Genomic DNA, 26,385 nt, shown 5'->3' on the forward strand with positions numbered 1-26,385 from the left:
TTTTCATAAGAGTTTTTTTTTTTTCTATTTTACAAAAAAATAATGTGCTTCATATAATTTCCAGTTGACTGGGAATGTAAAATGTGCATGTTCATATTTTAATGACTTAATAGGACAAATGAAGACATCACAACCCTTGCTACTGAAAAAAATATTCCAGGGAGAAGCATTAAAAGGTCATGTAAACTTACAAATGGCCTATAGAATGGAGATACTTAACAAATTAGTTTTGGCACTGGATAAGATTTCCCTCTACAGAAATAGTAGAAGCTAGTGCAATATTGGACTTCCAGTTGTAGCCAAATAAAGAAAATCATGAAGATGTTTTAGGTTTAATGCAAATTGTTCTATCCAATGTTTCATAATCAATCCTTGTTTGATAGCAAAAAAATAAATTTATTATTCAAACGTATGAATATATATTAATAACACTTTTAGTTAATAGTTCAAACAAAAAGACAAAAATTAACAAGGATTGTTGTTTATTTTGTTTTGTTCTCTTTTAGTTGTTACTTGTTATTTTGTTAAATATAATGCTTACTGACTTGGTAATATATATATATACTAGAACACACCCGCGAAATCGCGGGCATATACAGCTTGTAAACTGTTGTAGGATGAATTTTTGTAAAAGATATTATGTCTGGAGAATTTCATATAAGGTATCAAAAGCCCTCTCCCTTTTGTCCAACGTCTTTTATTTGTTTCCTTTCGGTTAAATTCAATTATTTTCGTGTTTCTGGCCTTATGTTTACCAAAATTATTCGTCCCTATGCTAAATGCATTTTTTGGTAAAAGTCAAATTGAATTAAAAATTTGCACCGCTTCAAAACATAAAATAAATGAAACTGCTTATAGACCATTACTATTCTAATAATATATGCTTCTAGTACAATCCATCAGTGCTTTTCATTTTGAGAGCTCTATTAACATGACAATGGTAGGATTTGAATCATGTATAAATGACTAAGGCTAATTTGAGGGGTGGTCGGAGGGACCCTGATCTTGAAATCCCGAGGTGCGTATTTTAACGCAAATTCTTATCCCAACAGCCCGAAATTCGAAAACGAATATTCCCGGATCCCGTAAGGATCAATCCCGAAATCCCGAGCTTAAATACACCCGATCCCGACGTCCCGAAAAAGTCATGTCTCCCTCTAATCTCTACCCTACTTTCATTTTGGCCAAATCACTATTTTCACTTTTAACAATATTTTTTCATGGCCATTATGTTTTCTAGTCTGTGCGTCCGTTCGTCCCGCTTCAGGTAAAAGATTTTTATGATGAGGTAATTTTTGATGAAGTTGAAGTCCAATCAACTCGAAACTTAGTAAATATATTCCCTATGATATGATCTTTCTAGTTTTAATGTCAAATTAGAGATTTTATCCCCATTTCACGTTCCACTGACCATAGAAAATGATAGTGCCGATGTGGCATCCGTATACTATGGACATATTCTTGTTTCCATATATGTTTTACTTATTTCAATATATATATGCAACTGGTATGACCCCTTAGATAGTAAATATTTCAAAGAAAACAGTAGAAAGATGAAACAGAGAGTCTATATTTTATAGTACTATATCGTAGTTTACATGTGGATAAACGCGAAAAATAATTATCTCTATAAAGGAGGTATAATAGTTGTGGTTCTTGCGATCTAAAAACCATGATATTGGCAACGCTCTGATTGGCTTATTTATTTTTCATTTTTGTAATTTATCATACGATTGGTTGTTCTTGTGCATGTTTACAACAGGAAGTCTCATCTATGACAAAGTCAGTCTAATGTCGGAAACAATATCCGGACACCTATTTTGTCGTTTTTCTCCCAAAATAACTCAATCTGAATACTCATAAGATTGGATGACAAATGCGACTATGCATGTTACCTATAGAACACAGAGGCATGATGATTTATTTATTGTGGAAGGAAGAGAAGCGACACACAAAATGAGGTCTTCTCGTTTAATAGTATAGATATACATGCACTGAGAAAAAAAATCCAGGAACTAATTTATAATTCAATTGACAATTCAGTGAACATACTTTTCAAGAATAAATGTGTATTCTACTTGAATTAAATGCAATAACAATTAATATCATTATTTCCTTTTAATAATTTTGAGATATTAAATGTTGAGTATCATGTTGTTAGATAACATATATTTTTGAAATGATTTATATTACAAGGTTTTGATATCTTTTGTTTTTCAGATGGTGGTTATCAACCAAGATGCAATTTGCAGTACAGATGAGGATGAGGACAGTGATGAAGTGAGTGAAGATGAAATTGCTGAACAGGAGTTGTTCAGCAAATTGAAAAAAATCATGAAAAATTATGAAGAATAAAATTTTAACCGATTGATATAAGCTTTCTTCTTTTTTTGGTCTGCATCAGAAAGGATGATTTCTTTAACTTTCAAAAGTCAAATTTGAATGAGAAATTAATTTAAATAAAATGTGATGGCAAGGGGTTTATATCTACATGTTTAAATTTAATTTACATTTACATGTATGTCTTAAATTCAAAGAAAAGAGTAAGTTTTGTCAACAGTTTTGAGAAGGTTTTTATTGAAGGAAAGTAGAATTTTTCATATAACATGGAGAAAAAACTCTACATTTTTGACAAGTTATATACACTTCCAGGTACAAAAATGTAACCTCAGAATGCAGGATTTTACATCTAATATTTCAAAATTTTCTTGGAGGGACATGCCCCCAACCCCCCCTAGCTGGTTCGGATCACTTCGTGACCCTCACCGGTGACACAGAATTTTATTAGGTCCAGTACATATAAATTCGGTCTAGTATTATTTTTTTTTACTATCCATAGGGCGTTTTTCAAATAGTTTGGGGCACAGACTGAGTACATCGACTGAACGTCCAGGTTAGGTAACAGGTGACATTCGTACCGATATCGGATTCGACCCGGATCTTGTTAATTATTTGGTGTTAAAAATAATTTCTAAGGAAAACAAAATATCCTGGAATGGTTTGAATTTTTAACAACACCATTGTCCTAGTATATTAGGTAAATACATCTAACCGTTGTTATGTTAAATAAATTAGGCTATTAAATTTTAGTTTACAGAAGGAAAAATTGAATCACGCTTATTGTCTAAATATTTAGATACATGTTTAAGACGATAACAAGTATTATTATAGATATTATTCAGGCTAACTGTAGGGTAAAACACAAGGCAAATATAGGAGCTAAAATAAATTAGTTTAGTTTAAACATATTGATTTATAGTGGATTGGGAAACAAGTTTTGCAACTTATATTAATCCCTTTCCACTTTGCGAGTGCGAGTGCTGCCTTGTAGCGGCATTAGTCTGCTCATTTTCGAAATCTACATGGGTGTCTTTAACGTGCAAGAGATATGGCTCTCTCTTAACACGAGTCAGCCCCTTCCGACGGAATATCATCGTTTCCTCGAGACCATACTCGCAAATGGTGTCAAGGGAGAGCCGAAAATTCAGTTCCTGAAATTTTCATCCCAGAAGGGAATCGAAGCAGGAACCTTTGTGTTAGTAGTCCGATGCACTAACCACTACACCACGGCACTTCTTCAATAAATTGCACTAAGCTGCTTACAAAACTACCCGAAATATATAATTTTAGCAGTATATTATTGTACAATGTTGGCATTTTTTTTAACGAAAATGAATGGGCAAATTTAAAACGGAAAGTCCCTAATCAAAAGCTCAAACACATCTAACGAAGAGATAACAACAGTCATAATTCTGACTTGGTCAGGCATATCTATTTAGAAACGGTAGATTAAACCTGGTTTTATATATGGCTTAACCTCTCACTTGAATGACGGTGGCATAAAAATTACGTTATATTGACAACAATGTGTGATCAAAACAAAAACACTGAATTTGAAATATAAAGTCAAACCGAATACTTGTAATATAAACAATAAGAATTTGAAATATAAGAAATGACTAGATACCCTTATATGTTTTTACCAACTGCAAATATCTATACAAGTTAATATCTAGAAAATTATATCTGAGGTAGTTTTGTTTGCCTGATAAACTATATCTATGAATATATGATAGGTGTTACTGAGATGACCAATACTTTTATTACAGAATGAAAGACAACAGGCATAATTTTTGTTCCAACTTATAAGCTATATCCTGTTAAACATTAAAAAAATATATATAGTGAGCAAATACGTTAACTGCACAGTAATAAACACAGATGATTAAGGTACTAGAAGCTAACACTTTGCTGTTGACAAGGCTAACACATATATGTTCTTTCCATACGTCAGCCGATTAAGATGTATTGGACGGAAACCAAATGTCCATACTGGTCGAATTTCTAGTACACCTGGGTGCATTTATTGATTAAGAATTGGTTCCGGTTCTAAAGGCGAAAATAATGTTTGCCACTTGGCCTTAAGCAAACAACAATACATTAATAAATCAGTCAATAAACTTGTTTCCTAGATATCCACCTTATACACCACAGTGACTATGATTATCAAGTTGTTTATTTCCTCATATAATGACGTAATATCAACAAGTCATTATGGTAACTTTGGTTGCAAAAAAACGGCTTATATTTTGTTATACAATTAATATCGAATGGTAATAAACGTGGGTGCAGCATGATTATAGTAAGGTTTTGTAAAATAATATTGTCTTAACGTGTTTTAGCCCGCAGGTAAGGTTGATATGATGTCAAATGTGTATAAAATCTTTAGTGTGAATGAACATGACGAATAGTTTGTCAAAGATGCGTTGTGCGACTCAAGTTAAAACTTTATTTGTCAAATTCATTGGATTATAAAATATTGTTATTACGACTACCTAAGAAGACATTAACATTTTTTGGAAATCATTAATTTGTTGCAAAAATGTATCAAACATTTTTATTTTTAATCTTTATCGACATTGCATATACTTTTCCTAAATATCTACTTGAAATTCCAAACGGCTTCCAGGTGCCTGATCCATGTCCGTCAGCACAAGGATCATTTACAGCAGTTGGTCATTGGCAGAAATCACCACATATGGATAGGTTTTCAATGCATAGAGGAATATTCGATGCATTTAAATTTGAGAGAAATCCGTTTGGATCGGTAAGTATTATCTAGTGTCTTCATTGTACCTGTGTATACCTCATTTTAATGTGAACGAGATGATCGCTCGATGCCAAGATGCCATGATTTCAATTCCTGTTTAGATTATCGTTTTGTGCAAAAACAATAAAATACCGTTGAAAAAAAATCAAATAAGTACCTAAAACTGTAATTTTTTTTAATAATGATATCATAATATGATCTTAATAAATGATTTTTCAGGATATTTGCTATTCGCTACTCTGTTTCAAAATGACAAGCTCTTTAAAAGACGGCTCTAAAAAAATCAATAAAAGAAAGGAAATAAAAGAGCAAAACAAAAACAAAAATATTCCGTGTGCTTGTTTCCTTCCCCGCTATTGAAAATTTGGCGGGAATACTTTTCCCTACATAATTCATTTTCGTATCCTCGGCCGCTTTTTTTGTTTCAAAAACTGAAAAAGTATGAAGATTTCGGCAGATTTTTAAAAACTGCTTTTTAAACAATTTGTAATAAAAATGTGGGTTACCGGTGCAAATTTGTAATGGCAAAACGTGGATAATACCAAAGGATTCCTAAAATTTGTCAAAATTTCAAAACAGATGAGCAAACATCCTCACCTTGAAAGTACAGTAGCAATGTGTTATATTTGATACTTACAATAACTAAAACCAACACTTACTTCGTATGTAACCATTTTAAAACATATTTATTTTGAGTAAAATTGTTTGTACCAGAAAGTCAAAAAGGTACTTCAACGATTAAACTATTCGTGTTATGCTACATAAGCATTTATTAAATCTAATTATGAACTTTTTAAAAGATGTTTTATGTAGCTACCATTAAAAACTACTGGCAATTCCGTGGTTGATCTTGCTCAAATCTACTGCTTTGCAACTCTATCGATTTATTCTCTTCACAAATATTTTACTTTGTAACTTTTAGTCAAAGGCGTGTCTGATGTAAAAATAATAACAGGAAATACCACACATTCCGAAAAAATTACAAACCACACAAACCACCAACACACGACTCTATTTTCAAGCAGCGAGCAAAACCTTGTTAAGAAAGACTTCTTACAGACGTTTACAAAATGTGATTTGTCAAAAACAATAGTTACCTTTATAAACAATGGGTCTTCAAAGTAGAAGACAAAAAAACATAAGGAATCTACCAACAGGATAACAACTTACTTAACATCGTTATTAAAGACGGCTAATCATTTTGAAAAGCAGGGTTGAAATGCTCTCGCTTAAATAGGAAATTAACCTCAGCTGTTAATTGAATACCACCTATAACGAACAAAATAAATACAAACCCCAGCTTTAATGAAGATTAACTTGTTGATTTTCTCTGGAAGTAATGCATCTATGTTTTTTTCATATTTTAATGTTTCACACTTTTATACGAATATGAAAATAGATCTTTGATAACACAATGTTCGACTCTTTTGCTCAGCCCGTGTCGGAAGTAACGTTTTGAATGTTGATGACAGTAAGATATGTAACTAGTAAAATATTAAGCCAAGAGTTCGGTTAATCTTAACTAAATTCTTTCATGGATATAAAGACTTGGATTTTAGTTTGGCTGTACCTGTAGAAAATGCATTGTTACGATAATGTTGAAAATCGAGCCCATTAATTTGGATACGATCCTAGTAAACATTTCAACATGTAATAGTATTGCACAAGCCAATGTTTCAGATTTATTTTTAATAACGTCTTTATACCAACTATTATTAGATATGTACTGATTGTAATTTTAGTCTTTTAGATACAAGAATATTAATATTTTTTTATTGCCTTTTTACTAGCATTCGGTAGCTTAGAGTACTTTCTGTCCTTTGTGTTATGTGTAGACGTAATAGGCTATAGTTCAGTGACTGTCGTTTGTTTCTGTATATCCTATTGGTTTTCGTTTTTGATTTGTAAATTTACTAGATCAGTAGAAAAAACTCATCATAGATAACAGGATTACCAGTATTTGCACAAGATGGGCGTTTTGTTTTCAAAACACTGATCAGTGACCCTAGAATCAAAAAAGTATTTAAAAGGCCAAAAAAAGTACGAAGTTGGAGAGCATTGCGGACCAGAAATTCCTAACAGTTTTGCCAAATACATCTACGGTAATTTATTCCTGAGGTAAAAAAGCCTTATGATTTCAAAAATTCATAGTTTTGTAAATAAAGGCAACAGTAGTATTCCGCTGTTCGAAAGTCGTAAATCGATTAAGAAATAACAAATCAGGGTGACTAACTAAAACTGTAAAGAGTTAATTTATAAATATGACCATATCAATGATAATTCTTGTCAACACACAAGTGCCGACTACTGGGCTGGTGGTTGGTGGTACCCTCGGAGAATAGATTTCTCGTTTGAACTGTATTCCATTTTTCATCTATGAAATTTCATAGCTATACGATATGTGTTTTTGTTGATTGTTGAAGAACATAACCTATAGTAAATGTTTACAATTTTTAAATTATTTTTCTTTTTGATTGACGTTTCAAAGTTCTAAGATCTTCTATACCATTCGAATTTTAAGCAGATTATTTCCATGTACAATGTATATCATAAACGAAAACTTGTTAGTTTAGGTCAAAGGTGATTTGTCCTGGTTTATATTTTACATATTTATAACGTCTGTATGTCATTCTTTAATTATTTACATCAATTAAACCAGCAATACACAATCTTAACAGGTGTCCACTTTTGTAAGAGTCATCATTAACTACATTTATCAATGTCAGAAAAGAGGTTAATTATTTTCCTTATGACTCAAATGTAAAGGTCATCTATTGAAATCATTTGATAAAGAGGAAATTCTAATGATGATTGACAATGAAATAAATAAATCTAAGTAATGTCATTTTGGACAACTGGAAAACTATTACATGTAAACATAAAGAACTGTACAACATATCCGTCAGATTTGTAAATAGTTATCATTTATTTTATTTTATTTTTCCTTCCAAAATGATGATTCTTTTCTAAAATAGTGCAAATGTGTATTGAGAAATAATGTATCTAATATACAAGATAACCTTAACTGTATTTGGCAAAGTTCGTATATTTTCGCTTTCAATAGGCACACTTCGTACTGTATTTGACATATTAAACAATTTTATATGAGCGGGTTTTTTTTTTTATATTTTCGGTTTTTTTTTAATTTTTTTATTTGAGGAAGGAACGTGCGTCATGATGAATTGTTTGTTTTTTCTCACACATTTTTGTCAATATAATGCAATTCTACGCGACTGTCATAAGAGAGAATTTTAGCAAGCTGTAAAACCCGGTTTAATCCACAACTTTCTACATAGGAAAATGCCTGTTCTGAACTTTCCATGGCGTTCGGTACTTTGGTTATTTTGCTTTTATTTGAAATGCTTGTTGCATATTATTGATATCTTGTCAGCGCCTAGTTCTTTATTATCTCTAATTTCTCCATGAGTTGTTTTCACTGGGCATCATATCCGGAAATAACAGACAATACTTATATATGGAATAACCATACATTGTCTTAAAATATCAATCTTATCTGTACAAGGCTTAGAAACAGGTAGAAAGCGAGACTGTGCCGAGCATGTTTATCTGTTTCGAGCCGAGTACTAATAATATTTATATTTCGAGACAATTTATGGTTATTCGTCATATACTGCAACTCTAAAACTGTTCTAAATTAAGTATTAGGGTAAGAAGAACTAAACACCATTATTTCTTTATTTTGAGCGGAAGACGTAAAATTTTACTGCTCAAATAGCACAGCTGCAGTGTATATTGTTTTATGAACATAATGTATTAACAAGGCAATTCAGTCCAGATAAGTACACATTGATTTAACTTTGATCTATGACCATATAAGCGATGTAAACATGAACACAGATATAAATAGATTAAGCAACTCGTGCAATTTTATTTTTATAGGTCTGTTAAATTTTATATTATAGATAAAAAAAAATATGTTTATCTTCGTTTATACCGTTATTAAGAATGATTTTGTGTGGATTGTATCGGTTAATCAAATGATTTACCTTTTCTTCACTTTCAATGTTGACATTCTTTTCCTTTAAATACCCGTACACGGACAATGCATGCGTTTTTCTATCACTTTTTACGGGGTTAAATTAGAGTTCAAATGAATATGGATTTAATGAGGTCGAATTATTCACTTGCAAGTGAATAATTCGACCTCATCAAAGTGAATAATTCATTATCAATGTTTATCAGCTTAATTTGACAAAATTGAACCATTTTAGCTGATAAAAGCAAATTATTATTTCACTTTGTCACTTTCATTAATGATTGAACAAAAAAAGTCTTACTTTTGATTTTTTTTAATATATTTCGTAGCTAGTGCCCCGTTAATAGTTTTGACATGTCTTCAAGGAGCATCTGCAATTAAAGATAGTGATATTTGCAGGAAAGATCTTGCTCAACTTCGCTCTTCTTCGACCATTTATTTTACAGACATTTCGGTCAATTTGTGCAACGTAACTGTGTTAAGTGAATGATGTATTAATATGAAATTTTCTTGGATACTATAATTAAAAATCTCCTTCAAACAACTCTTTATTATAAAATAGATAAAAACTTCTTTTTATGTCACAGTCATGAAAACGGGATACTTGTGCAAAATAATCTGTAAAATCATGATTTTTTTTATTCTTAATAGACCTACTACATGTGTTTTTTCAACTTTTCTAGGATTTCGAAACACTCAAAGGTAACTGGTCGTTGCTTTGTAACAAAGATAGCGACGGTGACATGAAGTCAAACGGCGAAGAGTTGGGTGACCCACATTGTGTTTGGTCTAAAGGAAAGAAACCTGAAGGACCCGCTACAAGTCATCCAGGTAAATATTATGAGTGTCATTCCTTTGGAATAATTATTTTTTTCTAAGTATGGCTATATATAAACCTAGATAAGTAGGTAGACATTATAAATTTTCTTATCCTGAAAATTAGTTTTTATTCAGGTTTTTTACATAATTTGTTTTTGTGCCACCTCGTCTATTTATGAACTGCACGATTTCGGGATTTTGTTTCGAATGATAGTATTTAGCATACCATATTGTATCAAGACAAAAAGCCTCTACCTGGATCATCTCCCTTTGAAGGTCTGAATTATGTCTTTCGAATATGGCCAAAATTGTGTTTCTTTGCTTTTGTTATACTTTGGTAGGTTTCACACAAAATAAACGTAAATTTAAAAAATATTTTGAAAGTTAAAAAAAGGATATTTGAAGGAAACAGTTAAACTTCCTTTATAATATTTATAAATAAAGCGGTTCTGGTTTGTGTGGTTGTAAATAAGACAAATATCCACCAGAGACTTAGGAACGAAAAAGGTAAACACTATATGTTTATCCTAAATTGTGATATATACTAAAATTAGCAAAATTAATAGTGTAGCTCAATTCTAGTGTCAAAAGGTATGCATGTCTAGTATTTCATTTTTAAAGTTGTCTTCCTAGCTGGATGAAACATTTTACTTCACGCAAAACAAATAAAAACCAATTACTTTGTCCTCATTAATATTATGTTCCCCAATACTGAAACTAACCGTTGGTATCTGCATCTGCACATTTACTTCTCTGTTTCTTGATAACTTCTTTAACTGTGTAATAAATTTATGTTGAATAAATAACTTTCACAATATTTAACGTTTACCGTCATCTGTCATCTATATGGGAATTTCCCTTTAAAATCTTTTTTCTTTACTTTCTATTTAGAAAAAAAAATATTATGATATTTGTATAACCTAAAACCTTGGTAAATTAGACCTATAAATTATAAATTATAATGAATTATCTGAAATTAATTTTAAGCACAATATTTATACATATTTAACTATTTAAAAATGTACATGATATATTTTTAAAACATGAGTTTAAGTCATAAGAAACCTCAAATTAAAAAAAATAATGCAATGTTTTTTATAACTCAATGGATAATTACTATTATAAAACTTATGTACATATAATTTTTTTTGAAGAATATTCTTTAATTTGTTCATATTTAGAAGAAGTTTCCAGGAAGCAATTCCCAGACATATTTTCCGTATGCAAACTGACCAGTATGACCCATCTCGTAAAAATCCGGTGATCGCAATACGCATGGATGTCCTTAAAATAAACTATTATCTGATAGTACATGTTAAACACGTGCTCAATATCCCTGCATTTTTAGCTCACCTGGCCCGAAGGTCCAAGTGAGCTTTTCTCATCACTTGGCGTCCGTCGTCGTTAACTTTTACAAAAATCTTCTCTGAAACTACTGGGCCAAATTTAACCAAACTTGACCACAATCATCATTGCAGTATCTAGTTTAAAAAATGTGTCCGGTGACCCAGCCAACCAACCAAGATGGCCGCCATGGCTAAAAATAGAACATAAGGGTAAAATGAAGATTTTGCTTATAACTCTGAAACCAAAGCATTTAGAGCAAATCTGACAAGTGGTAAAATTGTTTATCAAGTAAAGACCTATCCGCCCTGAAATTTTCAGATGAATTGGACAAACGGTTGTTGAGCTGCTGCCCCTGAATTGGTAATTTTAAGGAAATTTGGCCGCTTTTGGTTATTATCTTGAATACTATTATAGATAGAGATAAACTGTAAACAGCAATAATGTTCAGTAATGTAAGATCTACAAATAAGTCACTAAGTTTAGGATTTTTGTATGCATTGGTTCAAGAATTGGAATTACATTATTTTTAACCGGTCACTCGTTTAATATGACTTTTTTAATGATCATGCGAATATGAAATCATGACACGTAAGACTCAGGATGTTGACATGCAACGATCAGAGTTTAGATAACAAGTCATAAACTGATAATTACATTCTTTCAGCTTATTTCAGTTTCGATATATATATATATATCGAAACTGAGCTTATTTACTATTTGATCATTGGAAATACAAATAAAAAAGAACTTTTATTCAATTCTTGATTTCAATTGAAAGCTATAGCTATAAGAATTATCTATATTTGGAATAGAGACTATGCTAATTGAGTTTCGATTAATGGTATTTACATATCAAAAGGAACCCTTGAAGACTTTTGAAGAAAAAAATCATATATTACTATACTTTGAAAAGACATATTAAAGTAGTGTTAAGACTATTAAGAAAGACAGTTACCCAAAAACGAAGTGGCATAATAAACTTTTTTAATGAATTTGGCTATTTGTGTGTCCTTTTTGGTCATATGGCTGTTGGATTTCAATGAGATCAGTTTGAGTGTTCTTAGTAGCAGATATTTCTTAAATAAAAACAGTTTGGGTTTGCATGATCGTGAAAGTCGAAAACAATGTTGGAGATGGAACATGATGCTATTATACGCAAGATGTTAGTATTAATGATGCGCTTTGTGACGTTATGTTCCATTAACTTGCAGCGATGCATGTCAATGAATTGGCTTGTAGTTGACAGCTTTATGTGTGTCACCCTTATTGAAGACAAGTGAAATATAAGCATGTTTCTAGTCCTGTGGTGTTTGTACATTTTTGAGTGATTTTTTTAAACATATTTTTGTTAAAATTGTTGCTTTATGTTTCATCCATTTCTTTTGCAAGTAATAGTCACTGATATTTATGGGCCGGTGGCTTTGTGAGGCTTGAAGATGTAAAAGAGTTTCGTTATGTGTTGTAGTCTAATTTTCAAAGTCTGAAGCTCTATAATGTTTAGTTACTGCCATGACGCAATTTCGATCTGCCACGAAGTCACTTGATTTTTGACGATATCTTCATAAATTAAATTTTACAACACTCATTCTACAAGTAAAATTTCTGTAACATTTTCTTGTCTTCTATGAAAGGGATTAATTTAATTTATTGTCTGCAGCTTAAAGTATTAGATACATTAGAGAAGGGGAATAATCAGTTAGGCTACCCAACACAAGGAGTTTATTTACTGCAATAATTGCATATAGCGACGTAGGTCCAGATTCGGAATTGGTCTTGTTATATAAAGCATCATCAATCTTCGATGGGCGCCGATTTATGTATTTCAATTGTAACATTATAGGTGATACTTCTATTTTTCCTTTTTTGTTCTACAGGTATCAAAGAAGTTTTCAAGAACAACAAAGCCATCTATATAAGTAGAACCATTAAAAGTATAGTAAACTGTGAAGATCAAGAAGCTTTGTCAATTGCATAAGGCTATAGGTTAAGGCCTTGACATTTGATACATGGACCGTTACACGAGGTCAGAGGAAACTCTTATTACGACTTATATAAAAAATGTACTTGAACAATTGTTTACAAGTACGATTAAGATAAATTGTAAAAAAATGGAAATGACAAGGAAGGATGATAATTGGTAATATTGACCTCATATTAAGAACAAGTGATGAACAACAAACAATTATAATATATCATTCCAGGAGTGATTAATTTATATGTGTAAAACTGACGGATTTCATCCTACGTTTGTATAGTATTGTATATAAATGTGTTATATTTATTTTGTATGATAAGTTATTAATTGCTTGTGGACGTGTTTTAGTTTTAAATTGCATTTTATGTTTAATTCATCATTTATATATGAACTATAAGTTATAAATTTTGGTATTACATTATTTTTTATACTATTATGGGAATCATTCGTATATATAGAAAATCATTCTGAATTGTATGAGAATAACTAGGGTAAGTTAACGAGACATTGCTGTTGCTAAGATTATATCAGCAATACAGTTTTTATGCCCCACCTACGATAGTAGAGGGCAGGGCATTATGTTTTCTGGTCTGTTGGTCCGTTCGTTCGTTCATCCGTCTGTTCGTCCGTCCGTTCGTCCCGCTTCAGGTTAAAGTTTTTGGTCAAGGTAGTTTTTGATGAAGTTTAAGTCCAATCTACTTGATACTTAGTACACATGTTCCCTATGATATGATCTTTCTAATTTCAATGCCAAATTAGAGTTTACCCCAATTTTACGGTCCATTGAACATAGAAAAAGATAGTGCAAGTGGGGCATCCGTGTACTTGGGACACATTCTTGTTCTATGTGAATCAATATTCGAACTAGCAGTCTACTGTTCTATTTGTATCAATTTAACGCACCTCCTTTTTGTTGTCCGTTCCTTTTTCACTCGCATTTAGATTTTTATTTTTTACATTTACAAAGCCTGTTGGCAGTTCACCTTTCAAGTCATAGGGTTGATTTTTTTTCTCAAACTCGCAGCATGACTTCAAATCTTCAAAAAAAATGTGAAACTTTGAATGTAATGTACATGCATGTCATGAATATCCCCGTTCCTTTACGACTAACCTCATCTTTCACTGTTTGAAGCCTCTGTACTGTTGACACCTATAATATTTTCAATCTTTTCAGTCTATCAAAATATGTTTCAACACCGAAACGGGATACCTTGTAATAGAGTTTGACGACCTATTAATGAAGTGTGTCGTAAATCTATCGTTCAAGAATATTAAAAACCTTCAAAATTCGTCTCATTGTGTATTTCAGCATCATACTAGTCGTATATAATTAGCAAATCATTCTTTTCATCGTTTATTTTTGTAAATTTAACATTACTTTTGATATTATCGTGTGCATACTTACCTATATTGAATGCATGCTTTTATAGGAATTTCACTTCATTAATCATCTACGTTGAAACAAGTGATATTTTCTTACAGAATTTCTAATGTCAAATGTGGGTTAGAGATCTGAGATCAATTGTTTTGTTTGACAACATGTTTTACATGTGCATTGTAAAGGTCAATGACCTCATTACCTACGTTTCTACTTGTAATATTATAATAGTTTTTGGCGATCGCATAATTAAGTCTGTCCTCGTTGCCGTTTTGTTAATATTTGGACTGTTAGTTGATTGTGTTGTTATTTGATAGATTGATACTTTTGCACCAATTAAGATATGAATGTTTAAAGATTTACAGAACTACTGATTGCTGTAGAAAAAAAATATGAGTCAATTTTTTTTTCTTTCAATATTTCCACTACGAACTTTAAATTTTTATGACAGTTTAAACGAGGAGTTGTAAAAGGTTTGTCGAGTTATTCAAAACTACACACACACATATATACAACACTCAGTCAAGACAACACAAAAAATAAGAAGTAGCGTGTGAAGGCTGCACATAAATATATATTAGCAAAAATACATAGTTTGCATTGTAAGTGTTTAGTGTATTTGTTTTTTTGATAATTTAAAAGTAATCCGAATAAAGCTGTAAATTTCGTTCAAATGTTCACAAATGTGTATACTTAATGTTGGTAGATATTGGTTTTTATTTCAATAATAAACAAATTAAAAGAGTACCAAGTCAGATATATGACAGTTGTTTCAATTCGTTTAATGTGTTTGAGATTTTGAGAGTACCAAGTCAGATATATGACAGTTGTTTCAATTTAATTGATGTGTTTGAGATTTTGATTTTTCAATTTGATAAGGGACGTTCAGTTTTGAGTTCGTTTTTTGTTTTTACTTTTTGTATCTTTTTTTTAACTATACCTCGTTTATCTAATTTTCCTAACTGTCGAAAAACATATTGTATTTGTCTGATATATGATTGACGGCTAAAATAAAGACTTGCTTAAAAATAACATTAGACTTAAATTTATAACATCGTTAACAGTTTAAATTCATCAAACAGATTGATTTGTAGCTAGTTAAAATCCTTTCAGGTTCAAGGTTCATTGCTAGTATTAAGTTGTACAACGATTACATTGGCTACACATGACAAACATTACGTAAAAGATAACCGTCAACGATATCCAACTCCCAGAAACTGGACGGATAAACGTCAGTGAATTCATTTACATGCAGTTTGACGAAACACTATCTTTTCTTATTGTTCCAATTAACTGAAGAAATGAGAATAAATAAAGACAATACATTAATGTTCATTACCAACTAAATTCCGAGATAAAATAGAAAGACATAGAATCATATCATATCTTGTCTAAGAGAGGGATAAATCCTTCTTTGTAAAGAAACACGTTTATTCAAACAAAAACATTCTCTCAAACAGACATTTTCAAGATGCTTGATTTCTTGAGTGACAACATATTTGTTACGTTTGGAGGACGTGTTTTCAGCAAATTATCGGTAGTCTCATGGGAACAAATTGTGCCCGTCTTGCCGATTTTTTCCTTTATTCTTATGAGGCTGACTTCATACAGGAACGCCTTAGGAAGAAACAAAAGAAGTTAGCAATATCCTTTAACTTTACTTTCTGCTATACAGATGATGTTCTCTTAACACAATTTAGTGACTATGTTAAATGCATCTATGCCAGAGATAAAGGATAAAACAGATACAGTTAAGTTTGTCTAATATCTTGACTTTCATCTAGAAATTGACAATGAGGGTCGGTTGAAAACATAATTTGAGATGGTTTTAGCTTCCAATATGAACTTTCCATTTTTTTGTAGCAACATTCGAGCAGCGCATGTACACGGAGTTTATATCTTCCAATTGATATGATATTCCCGGCTTGTAATTAATATCGTGATTTCTTTGATAGAGGGTTGCAGCTCACAAAAAAGCTATTAAATTAAAAGTTCTAAATTGTGAAGTTGAAATCATCCCTTCGTTAATTTTACGGATGCCATCACGAGTTATGGCCTTTATGAAATATCCGTTTAACGGATGAGATCGGAAATATTCACTATGTCGTAACTACAATCCCATGCCCTTTTCCTTGTTGATAAATAGTCCGTATCAACTTCTCAAATAATACACGATGGTCTTGATGTATAGATTCTGCGTATTGATGTTGTTTATCATCTTAACAACGTGTTTTATAGTTCTTTCATTTGTCTTTGTTCTATTATTAATATTACTTTTACTGTTGAGTGGTTTTATGTGATATTCGTTTGACGTGGCTGGGTACTTATACATCTCGTCAATATGTTTGTATTGGCTTACATTTTTTGGTGGTTTGTTTTGTATATGCGACTTTTTGTATTTCTTTTGTTCTTATAACGTGACTCTGTACTTTAAAAGATCCCGTCAGTATGATACTGTTCTATTATATGTCATTATGATATATTTCTATTATGAATTACTATTTACGTTGAACCACAAACGTCAAAATCATTCAATCGCGTAGTGGAATTAACTATTTGTGGATTCTTATAAATTCTATATATAACTTTTGGACTAGTTTAAATCTCGGTCTATTTCTGAAATTTATTCTTACATACTTTTGATTTTTAACCCTGTATGCTAACATTACCTATTTAAAATTTTAAATCGTTTGTATGCACATTGAACGACAAATTTATGTGACGTATAAAATTTTCTGACGTCAGACACTCAAATCAATGAATGTGTTCGTAGATAGTAGATGTTTTTGTGTTCTGTTAAATTGTTCCTTTTTTTGTTATACGATGATGACTGATGTACCCATATTTTGACTATTTTCTTTATTGTGTCTGTTCATTTAACGCATCAATGTAAATATAACGGAATTTGATGAGACTGTCATTAAAGTGAGAGGGTTAGCGCTATAGAACCAGGTTTAATCCACCATTTTCTACATTTGAAAATGCCTGTACCAAGTCAGGAATATGGCAGTATGGCAGTTCTTGTCCATTCGTTTTTGATACGTTTTGTTTTTTGATTTTGCCATGTGATTATGGACTTTCCGAATTGATTTTCCTCTAAGTTCAGTATTTTTGTGATTTTACTTTTTTTCATCAAATGTGATCCGCCGAATTCGACTATTTACCGGGTTTGTAATATCATGAGCAACATGACGGGTGTCATATGTGGGGAAGGATCTGCGAACCCTTCTGGCGCACCTTAGATCACCCCACTTTTTGTTGGGGCATGTGTTGCTTAGTCTTATTTTTCTATGTTGTGTCTTGTATATTATTATGTGTCTGTTTGTCAGTTTATTTTCGATCTATGAGTTTCACTGTCCCTGTGGTATCTTTCGCCCCTCTTTAATAACGGTATTTTTGTATTTTTTATCATGCCACTAACCTCATAACTTTATCATCCATGATTATCACAAAACTGTGAAAAGGTTGGGGAAATGGTAACTGATTAGCGGATTTAAGTGCATTTCGAGCGCAAATGATTTTTGTAAAAACATGTTTTATTATTAAAACATATTATTAAAACAAATGACATGATTGCTTTCTGTTGCTCGCAAAAACTAATGCTTTTCTACCTACCTCAGGAATAGATTACCTTAGCTGTATTTGGCAAAACTTTTGGGAAATTTTGGTCCTCAATGCTCTTCAACTTCGTACTTTATTTGGCCTTTAAAACATTTTTTGATTCGAGCGTCACTGATGAGTCTTTTGTAGACGAAACGCGCGTCTGGCGTAAATATAATTTTTTGTTATCCTGGTATCTATGATGAGTTTCTAAAACTTCGAAACATTTCAATGAGGAAAATTAAAGGGAAAAAAACACTCACAAAGGCTATATATGCTCCAGACTTGAACAGACTTTAATATGCATCGAGGTTAAACATGCTTTTCGAGATATCAACCATCCTTCTGTATCTCTAGCCAATATGGAATTAAAGTACATCACTATGCTCACAGCATACTTTAATTATAAGCTTCGTGTTGCAAGTGGTAATTAGTATGCATATTGATTCGAGTGGTCCATCAAGAAGGTCATGTGCAGAAAAAATCACCAACCAAGACTTTTTGCGTTTTTTAAATGCAGTGCACACTCATTTTATTGACTAAGCTGCTGTTGTCAAATGTTCGATGGCGATGGTGTATGTTGTACGTATTATGGGGAGCAGGAAAGTTCAAGTTCTCAATTTTATGTTCACATAACAGGCTCCTTTTTGATGTCCTTTCTTATAGTTTCAATAGTAATGTTTTGTTGTTTCCATAACCATAACCATTACACAAGCAAATTCATTTACACTTACTACCAAAACTGATTCAGAAATTTACAAAAAAAACAATAATTCGAAACGTCAGAAACACTTCCAATACACCTCATATCGGACAAAATGTATGGCTGTAAATAAGATTAAGGTTCTTCCTATCTAAAAAAAACCAAAAATTCACCATTGCCAAATTTACTTTGCACATTGTGTGATCTCATTAAGAGAAAAGGCCAAAACAACATGAGACGTCTCAGTATGAAGGAAAAAGGCAGACCTTATTTACAACACGAAAATATCTTGAAGGTAAAAACCAAAAATTAGGACATTTGGCGGAGTTTATAAATAGAAAGGATTGCTCACTTGTGAACATTACATTTTCTTTTAAATACTTTATATTCTGTGCCGTGCGGCTTTTTAATTACATATTTTATTATGAATATTGCATCGGTTAATTGTTTCACGTTGTGAACTTTCTCCTTTACGTATGTATACTTCAAATATATATATATGAACAATGAACCTTGGTGATGAGTTACATTTAATATTCTTCATTCAACTAGGTGTAAACAAATGGTGAGTCACATTTCATTTTAAACATATATATTTTATTATAATGTTTTTTTAAGTGTCTGGGGAACTAATGGGCATTGCCTAGTGCACTTTATTTTTAAAAAGCGTTTGCATACAGGTAGACGTTCCTGACCGTACGAACAATGCTCTTCCCCTTGGTATACCGAAGACCAATTGCCATGAGTTGTACTTCCGATGGGACACTTCGGTAATTCATTGAGTAATCGGGTCAATCCCCGTCGGTCTTAGATATTGAGGTCAGTAACTGAAGACAATATATAAATATCCCAAGAGTGACTCAGACGACTAGCTGATATAATTTGGTAACACCGAGGGACAAAACAGTGTTCACTTCTACACCAATAAAGACAAATATTGTTTAAAGTAAAATGAATGTATGCAAATTAAGTAGGAGTCTCTCTGCTGACAAAATACGCAATATCATGAATTCCTTGAAAAATGTTACCTGCTAGTAAACAAAGGGTTCCTAGTGGTAAATGGTGTTGTTTCCGTTCAAATACACACTATTAAAGATTTTGTATTTTGTATGAAAAAAAATAAAAGAAAAAGGATACAATCTTATACTGTGTATTTGAACGTAACTATATCATACGTAAATAAACTCATCATAGATTATGTGTTCGTCCCGTTGTCCTATTTAGTGTGGAGCTGTTTGAAAAAGCGATGAGTGGTACAGAAGAAACAAGAATGTGTCCAAAGTACACGGATGCCCCACTCGCATTATCATTTTCCATGTTCAATGGACCGTGAAATTGGGTAAAAAATCTAATTTGGCCTGAAAAGTAAAAAGATCAACCAAAGCGAACATGTGTACTAAGTTTCAATTTGATTGGACTTCAGCTTCATTAAAAACTACCTTGACCAAAAACTTTAACCTGAGACTCGCACTTTTAATATCTATGTTCAGTGGACCATGAAAATTGGGTCAAAAGTTTTATTTTGTTTTAAAATAAGAAAGATCATATCATAAGGAACATGTGTATTAAGTTTCAAGTTGATTGGACTTCCGCTTCATCAAAAACTACCTTAACCAAAAACTTTAACCTGAAGTGGGACGAACGGACCAGAAAACATAATGCCCCTATGGTAGGTGGGGCATAAAAATACGAATATTGCAGACTTAGATCATTGGTGCCTTCCGTAATTATATATGATTGTGTCATGTGTAATTTTATTTGTCTTTTTTCATTTTTATCCATGGCGTTGTCACTTTATTGTCCCTCTGGTATCTTTGGCCTTCTTATGCGACTTATTGTCGTCTACGTGGCTCACTTCGTGTTATGATAGTCCGATTTTATATCAAAGTGAAATGATGAAAATTTTGGTAAAAGAACAATTGATCATTTACAGTAGAAGACAACCGAAAAATTTGATACGCCAACTTACAAAAGCGCGATTTGATATAGTTGAAAACATATCATCCGTACAAAATTGTGGCGATTCACGCTGTAGAGTATGTTCCAAAGACAATTATAATTACTTAGAAATCGGTAGTACGAAATATTTCAAAAACGGTAAGAAATTTACAGTAAACGCAAACATTCTATTGTATAACATGTGTTAACTGTAAAGAAAATTACATAGGTCAAACAGGAAATAGTGTGTGTGAACGGGTCAGGATCCATAAACAGCAAATACGGCAATTTCAGACAAATTCCGTTGAGCGAACATTTAGACATTTGTGCGGGAGGAAAATTCAAGTTTTTCCCGTTCTTCAAATGTACGGAACCAACAGAAGAATACCGTAAAGAACTAGAGAGAAAATTCACAGAAGTGTTTGACGCCAAGCTTAATGCTTAGTAGTTACATGAACAATAACGTCTCGTCATACTACTAATGTGTTCCCCATAACGACGTTCATAGTCTTGAAAAGTCCCAAGATGGATGAAAGCGCTAGACAATGCTGCTTTTAAAACTCTTTTTGTTTATTTAATTTTTAATGTATAATTCTGTACACTGCTTGAAAAGAAACTTTTTTTTGTATATATATATATATATATACCAGAACACACCCGTGATATCGCGGGTCCGTGACTGAATTAAAGTATATAACTATGAGTTGAACCCGTCGACCTGGAACTTCTCCATTATTGGTAATATTAATTATTTGAAAAACAAAAGGTCCTGGAAGGGAGTATTTTTTTATCAACAGCATTGTCCTATATAAGTTATAAATAAAGTTGAATCCTTTGATTAGCTGTTTTACGTCATGCCCGCTAACAAATTGAAAACTGCTTATACGCCTTATTTTAAGTCCAGAATTTTAGTATTCGTATTGTCATCTTAGAAAGTCTTACTGATTTAATACTACAAAAGGGAACAATTTGTCAATGATTGAATTAGTACTGCAACCCTGTAATTATGACCCGTGTATATAGCAAAATTGTTTGGTGATGCGGAACGTACAGATAATGTACTAGCTAAAAGGTGAAAATACTATTGGTATGGGTATCGGATTCGACCCGGAACTCGTTAAATATTGCCACTATTAATTATGTGGAAAACAAAAGGGTCTGGAGTGGTGTAATTTTTAATCAACACCATTATCCTATATTGGCTATATATAAAATTGAATTCTTTGATTTGTCGTTTTTACCCGATGACGGCTGACAAATTGGACCTCGTCATTTTAGTATTATAGATATTTTGTTGATTAAAATATTCAATTTTCTTTATTTATACTACATATCCATCACTACTGCGCATGTCTCACCTAGTTTTGCGTGATTTTACCAACTCGGAGACAAACCCCCAGTTTACTATTATACATACTATGAAACAAAAAGGCAACTAACTCGACGCCATCTTGCATGCTATAAATAAATAATAAACTTGACCTACCTGGGTTCCCCATCGATTTTTATGGAAAACTGCCTTTTCGCAGTCCGATGGTAACTTATGAATATAAAAATGCTCAAAATTGTCTTTTAAAAAGAATTAAAAAAATGAGCCATGGACCATTTGATCTAATAATTGTTTTATTATTATTTATTGGGGGAGAGGGGGGGGGGGGCTTTCAAGTGAAAATGTACTTATATTGTACACCCCACCAACATGTTAGACTTTTTTTAATTTTGCTCCAACACACAGTTTACATTCAGTAATAGTTCGGAAATCATCCTATCACTTTATTTGTTCAATGTGTACTTGCGGAGATATTCCGAAAAAGTCCAGGAAAAACATTTCATTAAAATATCTATTATCTTACACCTTTAGAGAAACCAAACTTTATAACAATACTAGTACTAATTTACTAAACTGTTAAAAACCGATCATATTTGTTATACCTTGTACTTTAATTGTTGCAGGACATTAAGAAGTAAGACTTGTGAATTCCATCTAAATAGAAAAGAGATTGTTCCAGAGAATGACTGTCAATTGAATTGGCATGGCTTCAGTAAACCCATGGAGTCAAATATGGCGCAGTCTATGGCCCACAGATTAATTAGTGATGAATGTGAAACTAACTAATGGTACGTTTCATATACAAAATAAAGAATTTAAAAATATAATTTCATTAAATTTTTACAGGAAAATTGGATTTTGATCTTACATTTATATGACTAAGAATCAAGTGTGTTGTTAATTAAATAATATGCCCAATGACATGTAAAAAATCAAATTCATAATTAATCGTGTTGCTTTATTTTCATTAGCTAACTAGATAAATCTGAATATTACAGCTAGCACTATTAATAGAAAATATACTTGCAGTTGTATACCTTGACTGCTGTCGTGTTGCTTTTTGCAGGTTTATATATCTTCAATCTTCATTTCAGTCATACATGCTGATAGTGATGCAGCAACATCAGCCATACTTGAAGTTGAGTTTGAAGAAAAAAGATGACAAGAACCATGTAAAGAAGGAGATATCAACAAGCTTATATAACATTTCAAAGAGGTATTTTTACAAATTAATTTTTTGTGTTCAGGGTATGTCTATGAAAAGCTTAATCTCATCCTTTACAAATCAAAATCAGTCTTATAGGTCTTGTTATATTGATCTGCTAAGACTACTTACAAAAAACAATTCAATGAAATTTCAATTTTGTGTTATAAAAGACATATAGAATTCTTTATTGTTTGTTTCACAAGATTTTTAAAGTTTGATAACAGGTAAACACCTATTCACATTGGATATGACTCTTTAAAAATAACAAGAAATGATGACCTGGACTGCATGCATATACAGAAATGGTGGATTTATTTATAAGCTAAATGTGCAATATTAGTCAAAAGGTCACATTATTACATTGAAAATTGAAAGAACTATTAGTATATGTGATAGTCTTCATGGTTTATGGAACGGCGAAATAGTTTTTATTGTGGCTGTGATAAAGTTTATAATAAAAAGGCAGGAATTGTAAAAAGAGAAATAAAGGCAACAGCAGTATACCGCTGTTCAAAACTCATAAATCCATGGACAAAAAACAAAATCGGGGTAACAAACTAAAACCAAGTGAAACGCATTAAATATAAGAGGAGAACAACGACACAACACTATAATGTAACACACACAGACACGGACCAAGCATCAGACAAAATCCCACGAGAATAACAAATGTAAAATCAAAACCAAATACATGAATTTGGGATAGAAAAGTACCGTGACACGTCTTATCGCAATGTGAAATTACACTAAAAAATAAGAGAAAACGACGCAACGTTAAAATGTAACACACACAGAAACGAACAATAATATAACAATGGCTATATTCCTGACTTGGTACAGGACATTTTTTGTGCATTTTATACTTGAGATTATAGATCTATATTTAATTACACTGATTCAAAAGTTTAAAATTTATTGTTGTTATTTTGTAAGGATGCAAAAATTAGATTTAATTTATACAATTTTTTTAATCAGGACGTACCATAAGAAAGACCCATATTATATATGCGGAAAAAAATAAAACAGAAAGGAGGGTCTGATTTGGCACATGGACAAAGAATACAGTTGTTCACCTGACATAATTAAGTTATTTAAGTCTTTCGACTATTTCCTTAAATAATATTGCACTATTGTTAGGGTTGTTAAATGATATATTACAAATATTTATGTACAGGTCTGATATAATAAAATGTTTAGAACCAAGAGAGTAATCCGAGTCTGTGCACTTAGTGTTTGGTTTTTATACACTCGTACTGTATACATTAGGAATAACCATCAAATAAACTAGTTTATTTGGAAGAAGTATCATATACTATAGATCTACAGATGAATCATTACAGTGAATATAAGAGAGAACATGATGTGTGCCTAATATATTATGCTGAACTGTCAAATGATATGGATATTTTAAAGTTTAATTACAATATAGAATAATTCACATGAAAGCTCAATTCACATGAAATGCACATGAATTTCACGTGAATGCTCAATTAAGGTGAATTTCACATCAATTTGGATCACAACAAAAATAATATCTGAGGGTTAAAAAGGTATACATTAGATACTTATTTACTAATTTCAATTTAAAAACTTTTTCCTTAAGGAACTCATCTATGATCTTTATCCAATTCAGATGTCAAGTGCAATATCAGAATCATTTGCTCATGATCCCATATTGAAATAGCCAGTTAACAATCACATGTCCTATGGTAAAGATACAATGTTTATAACACACGTTATTCACAGCGGGGCCCACAGAGATGGTTCACATCTCAATGATGTCTATTTTTTTTCCTGATCTTTGTTTTTTCTCGAATGTGCTTTGACTATATGTTGCATACGACGTGGCTCTATACTTATACATCCCGTCAATGTTTTATTTGAATATGGTAAACTATTGTATTCTTGTCTTTCATTTTTTTTCTAATGTGCTTCGTCTACATGCCTTTTAATGTGTCTCTGTTTGATTTGTTTTATAGTGAATACGATAATAACACCATGTTGAGTGGTGTACCCCAATTGTTGGCGTTTTACCTGTTATATCTGTTTGTTTTGTTCATACAACGTCATTTATTATATGACATATTGATTCATAAATAATTAACTTTTTTTCATTTTATTATCAACAAGTCAAAATAAAAAATACACTATATAATAGAGATCATTTGTAGGCAAGAGGGAGATAATCCTTTAATTTCAAATTTGTAAAATTCACACACAATGAAGAAAGTAAAACAAAAAAAGATTAAACAATATTTCATTTGCACTTGATAATTTTATAAAAAATAAATCTCAACAAATATAAAATAAAATAAATCTGCTAATGTTTATTAACATCATTGAGACAATCTTTACGTATAAAATAGCAGACCAAAAAAAAAAATCATTTGAAACAGGTAAAATATAAGTTCAAAATGCCTGGCTAAGATCGGAGGAAAAACAAAAAACTGAGGAGGAATAAACAGAACTTCAACAAAGTTGACACACTTTGGAACAATAAATTGCAGTTTAAATTGGATACTGGCGCATATCCTTCAAATGCTGCAAACATCCGAGTCAGTCGACCTGAAATGCAGCATAATGGTGCAGCCAATACATTGTCAACAAGACTGCGGCCTCGTCATTCCTATAAGGAGGAAACTGAAAAACAGGAGGACTGTTCCGAAAACATCATAGTAAATTTTTCAAAGTGAAAGGATTTTATAAAACACAGGTGCAGGAACCATTCAAAAGTAGATGTTTATATTTCTCGTCGTGCCATTTGTGATAAATGCCATTTTGACACAAGTTCCTGTAAAATTTACACTGAATGTGAGAAAAAAGCAGAGGACCAGCTACTGGTTACCTCCATGAGGCAATAACTCAACAAAAATGGGACGAACAGATTTACAAATGGCGCTGGCATGTCTTAACATCAAGATACCAAGTTTGCAGTTAATATCTACAAATGTCAACAAACAATGTGACAAAATGATAGAATT

At 31.8% G+C, this 26,385-nt stretch overlaps 1 protein-coding gene across 1 annotated transcript; it reads left to right on the plus strand.

The window, feature by feature from the left end:
- Positions 1-4,728: 4,728 nt before the first annotated feature.
- Positions 4,729-15,371, plus strand: LOC143045161 (temptin-like). The gene is made up of 3 exons (XM_076217472.1): positions 4,729-5,107; positions 9,791-9,938; positions 13,148-15,371. Exons 1-3 carry the CDS (start codon positions 4,883-4,885, stop codon positions 13,246-13,248), a joined length of 474 nt encoding a protein of 157 aa, XP_076073587.1. The 5' UTR covers positions 4,729-4,882; the 3' UTR covers positions 13,249-15,371.
- Positions 15,372-26,385: the final 11,014 nt, after the last annotated feature.

The sequence above is a fragment of the Mytilus galloprovincialis genome, chromosome 9 (genome assembly GCF_965363235.1).
Source record: "Mytilus galloprovincialis chromosome 9, xbMytGall1.hap1.1, whole genome shotgun sequence".
Taxonomy (NCBI): Eukaryota; Metazoa; Mollusca; class Bivalvia; order Mytilida; family Mytilidae; genus Mytilus; species Mytilus galloprovincialis.

Excerpts from the sequence above, each read along its gene's own strand:
- LOC143045161 (XM_076217472.1), top strand. The coding sequence starts at position 4,883 with ATGTATCAAACATTTTTATTTTTAATCTTTATCGACATTGCATATACT. Across the intron at positions 5,108-9,790 it reads AGAGAAATCCGTTTGGATCG|GATTTCGAAACACTCAAAGG; the intron begins GTAAGTATTATC and ends CAACTTTTCTAG. Across the intron at positions 9,939-13,147 it reads ACCCGCTACAAGTCATCCAG|GTATCAAAGAAGTTTTCAAG; the intron begins GTAAATATTATG and ends TTTGTTCTACAG.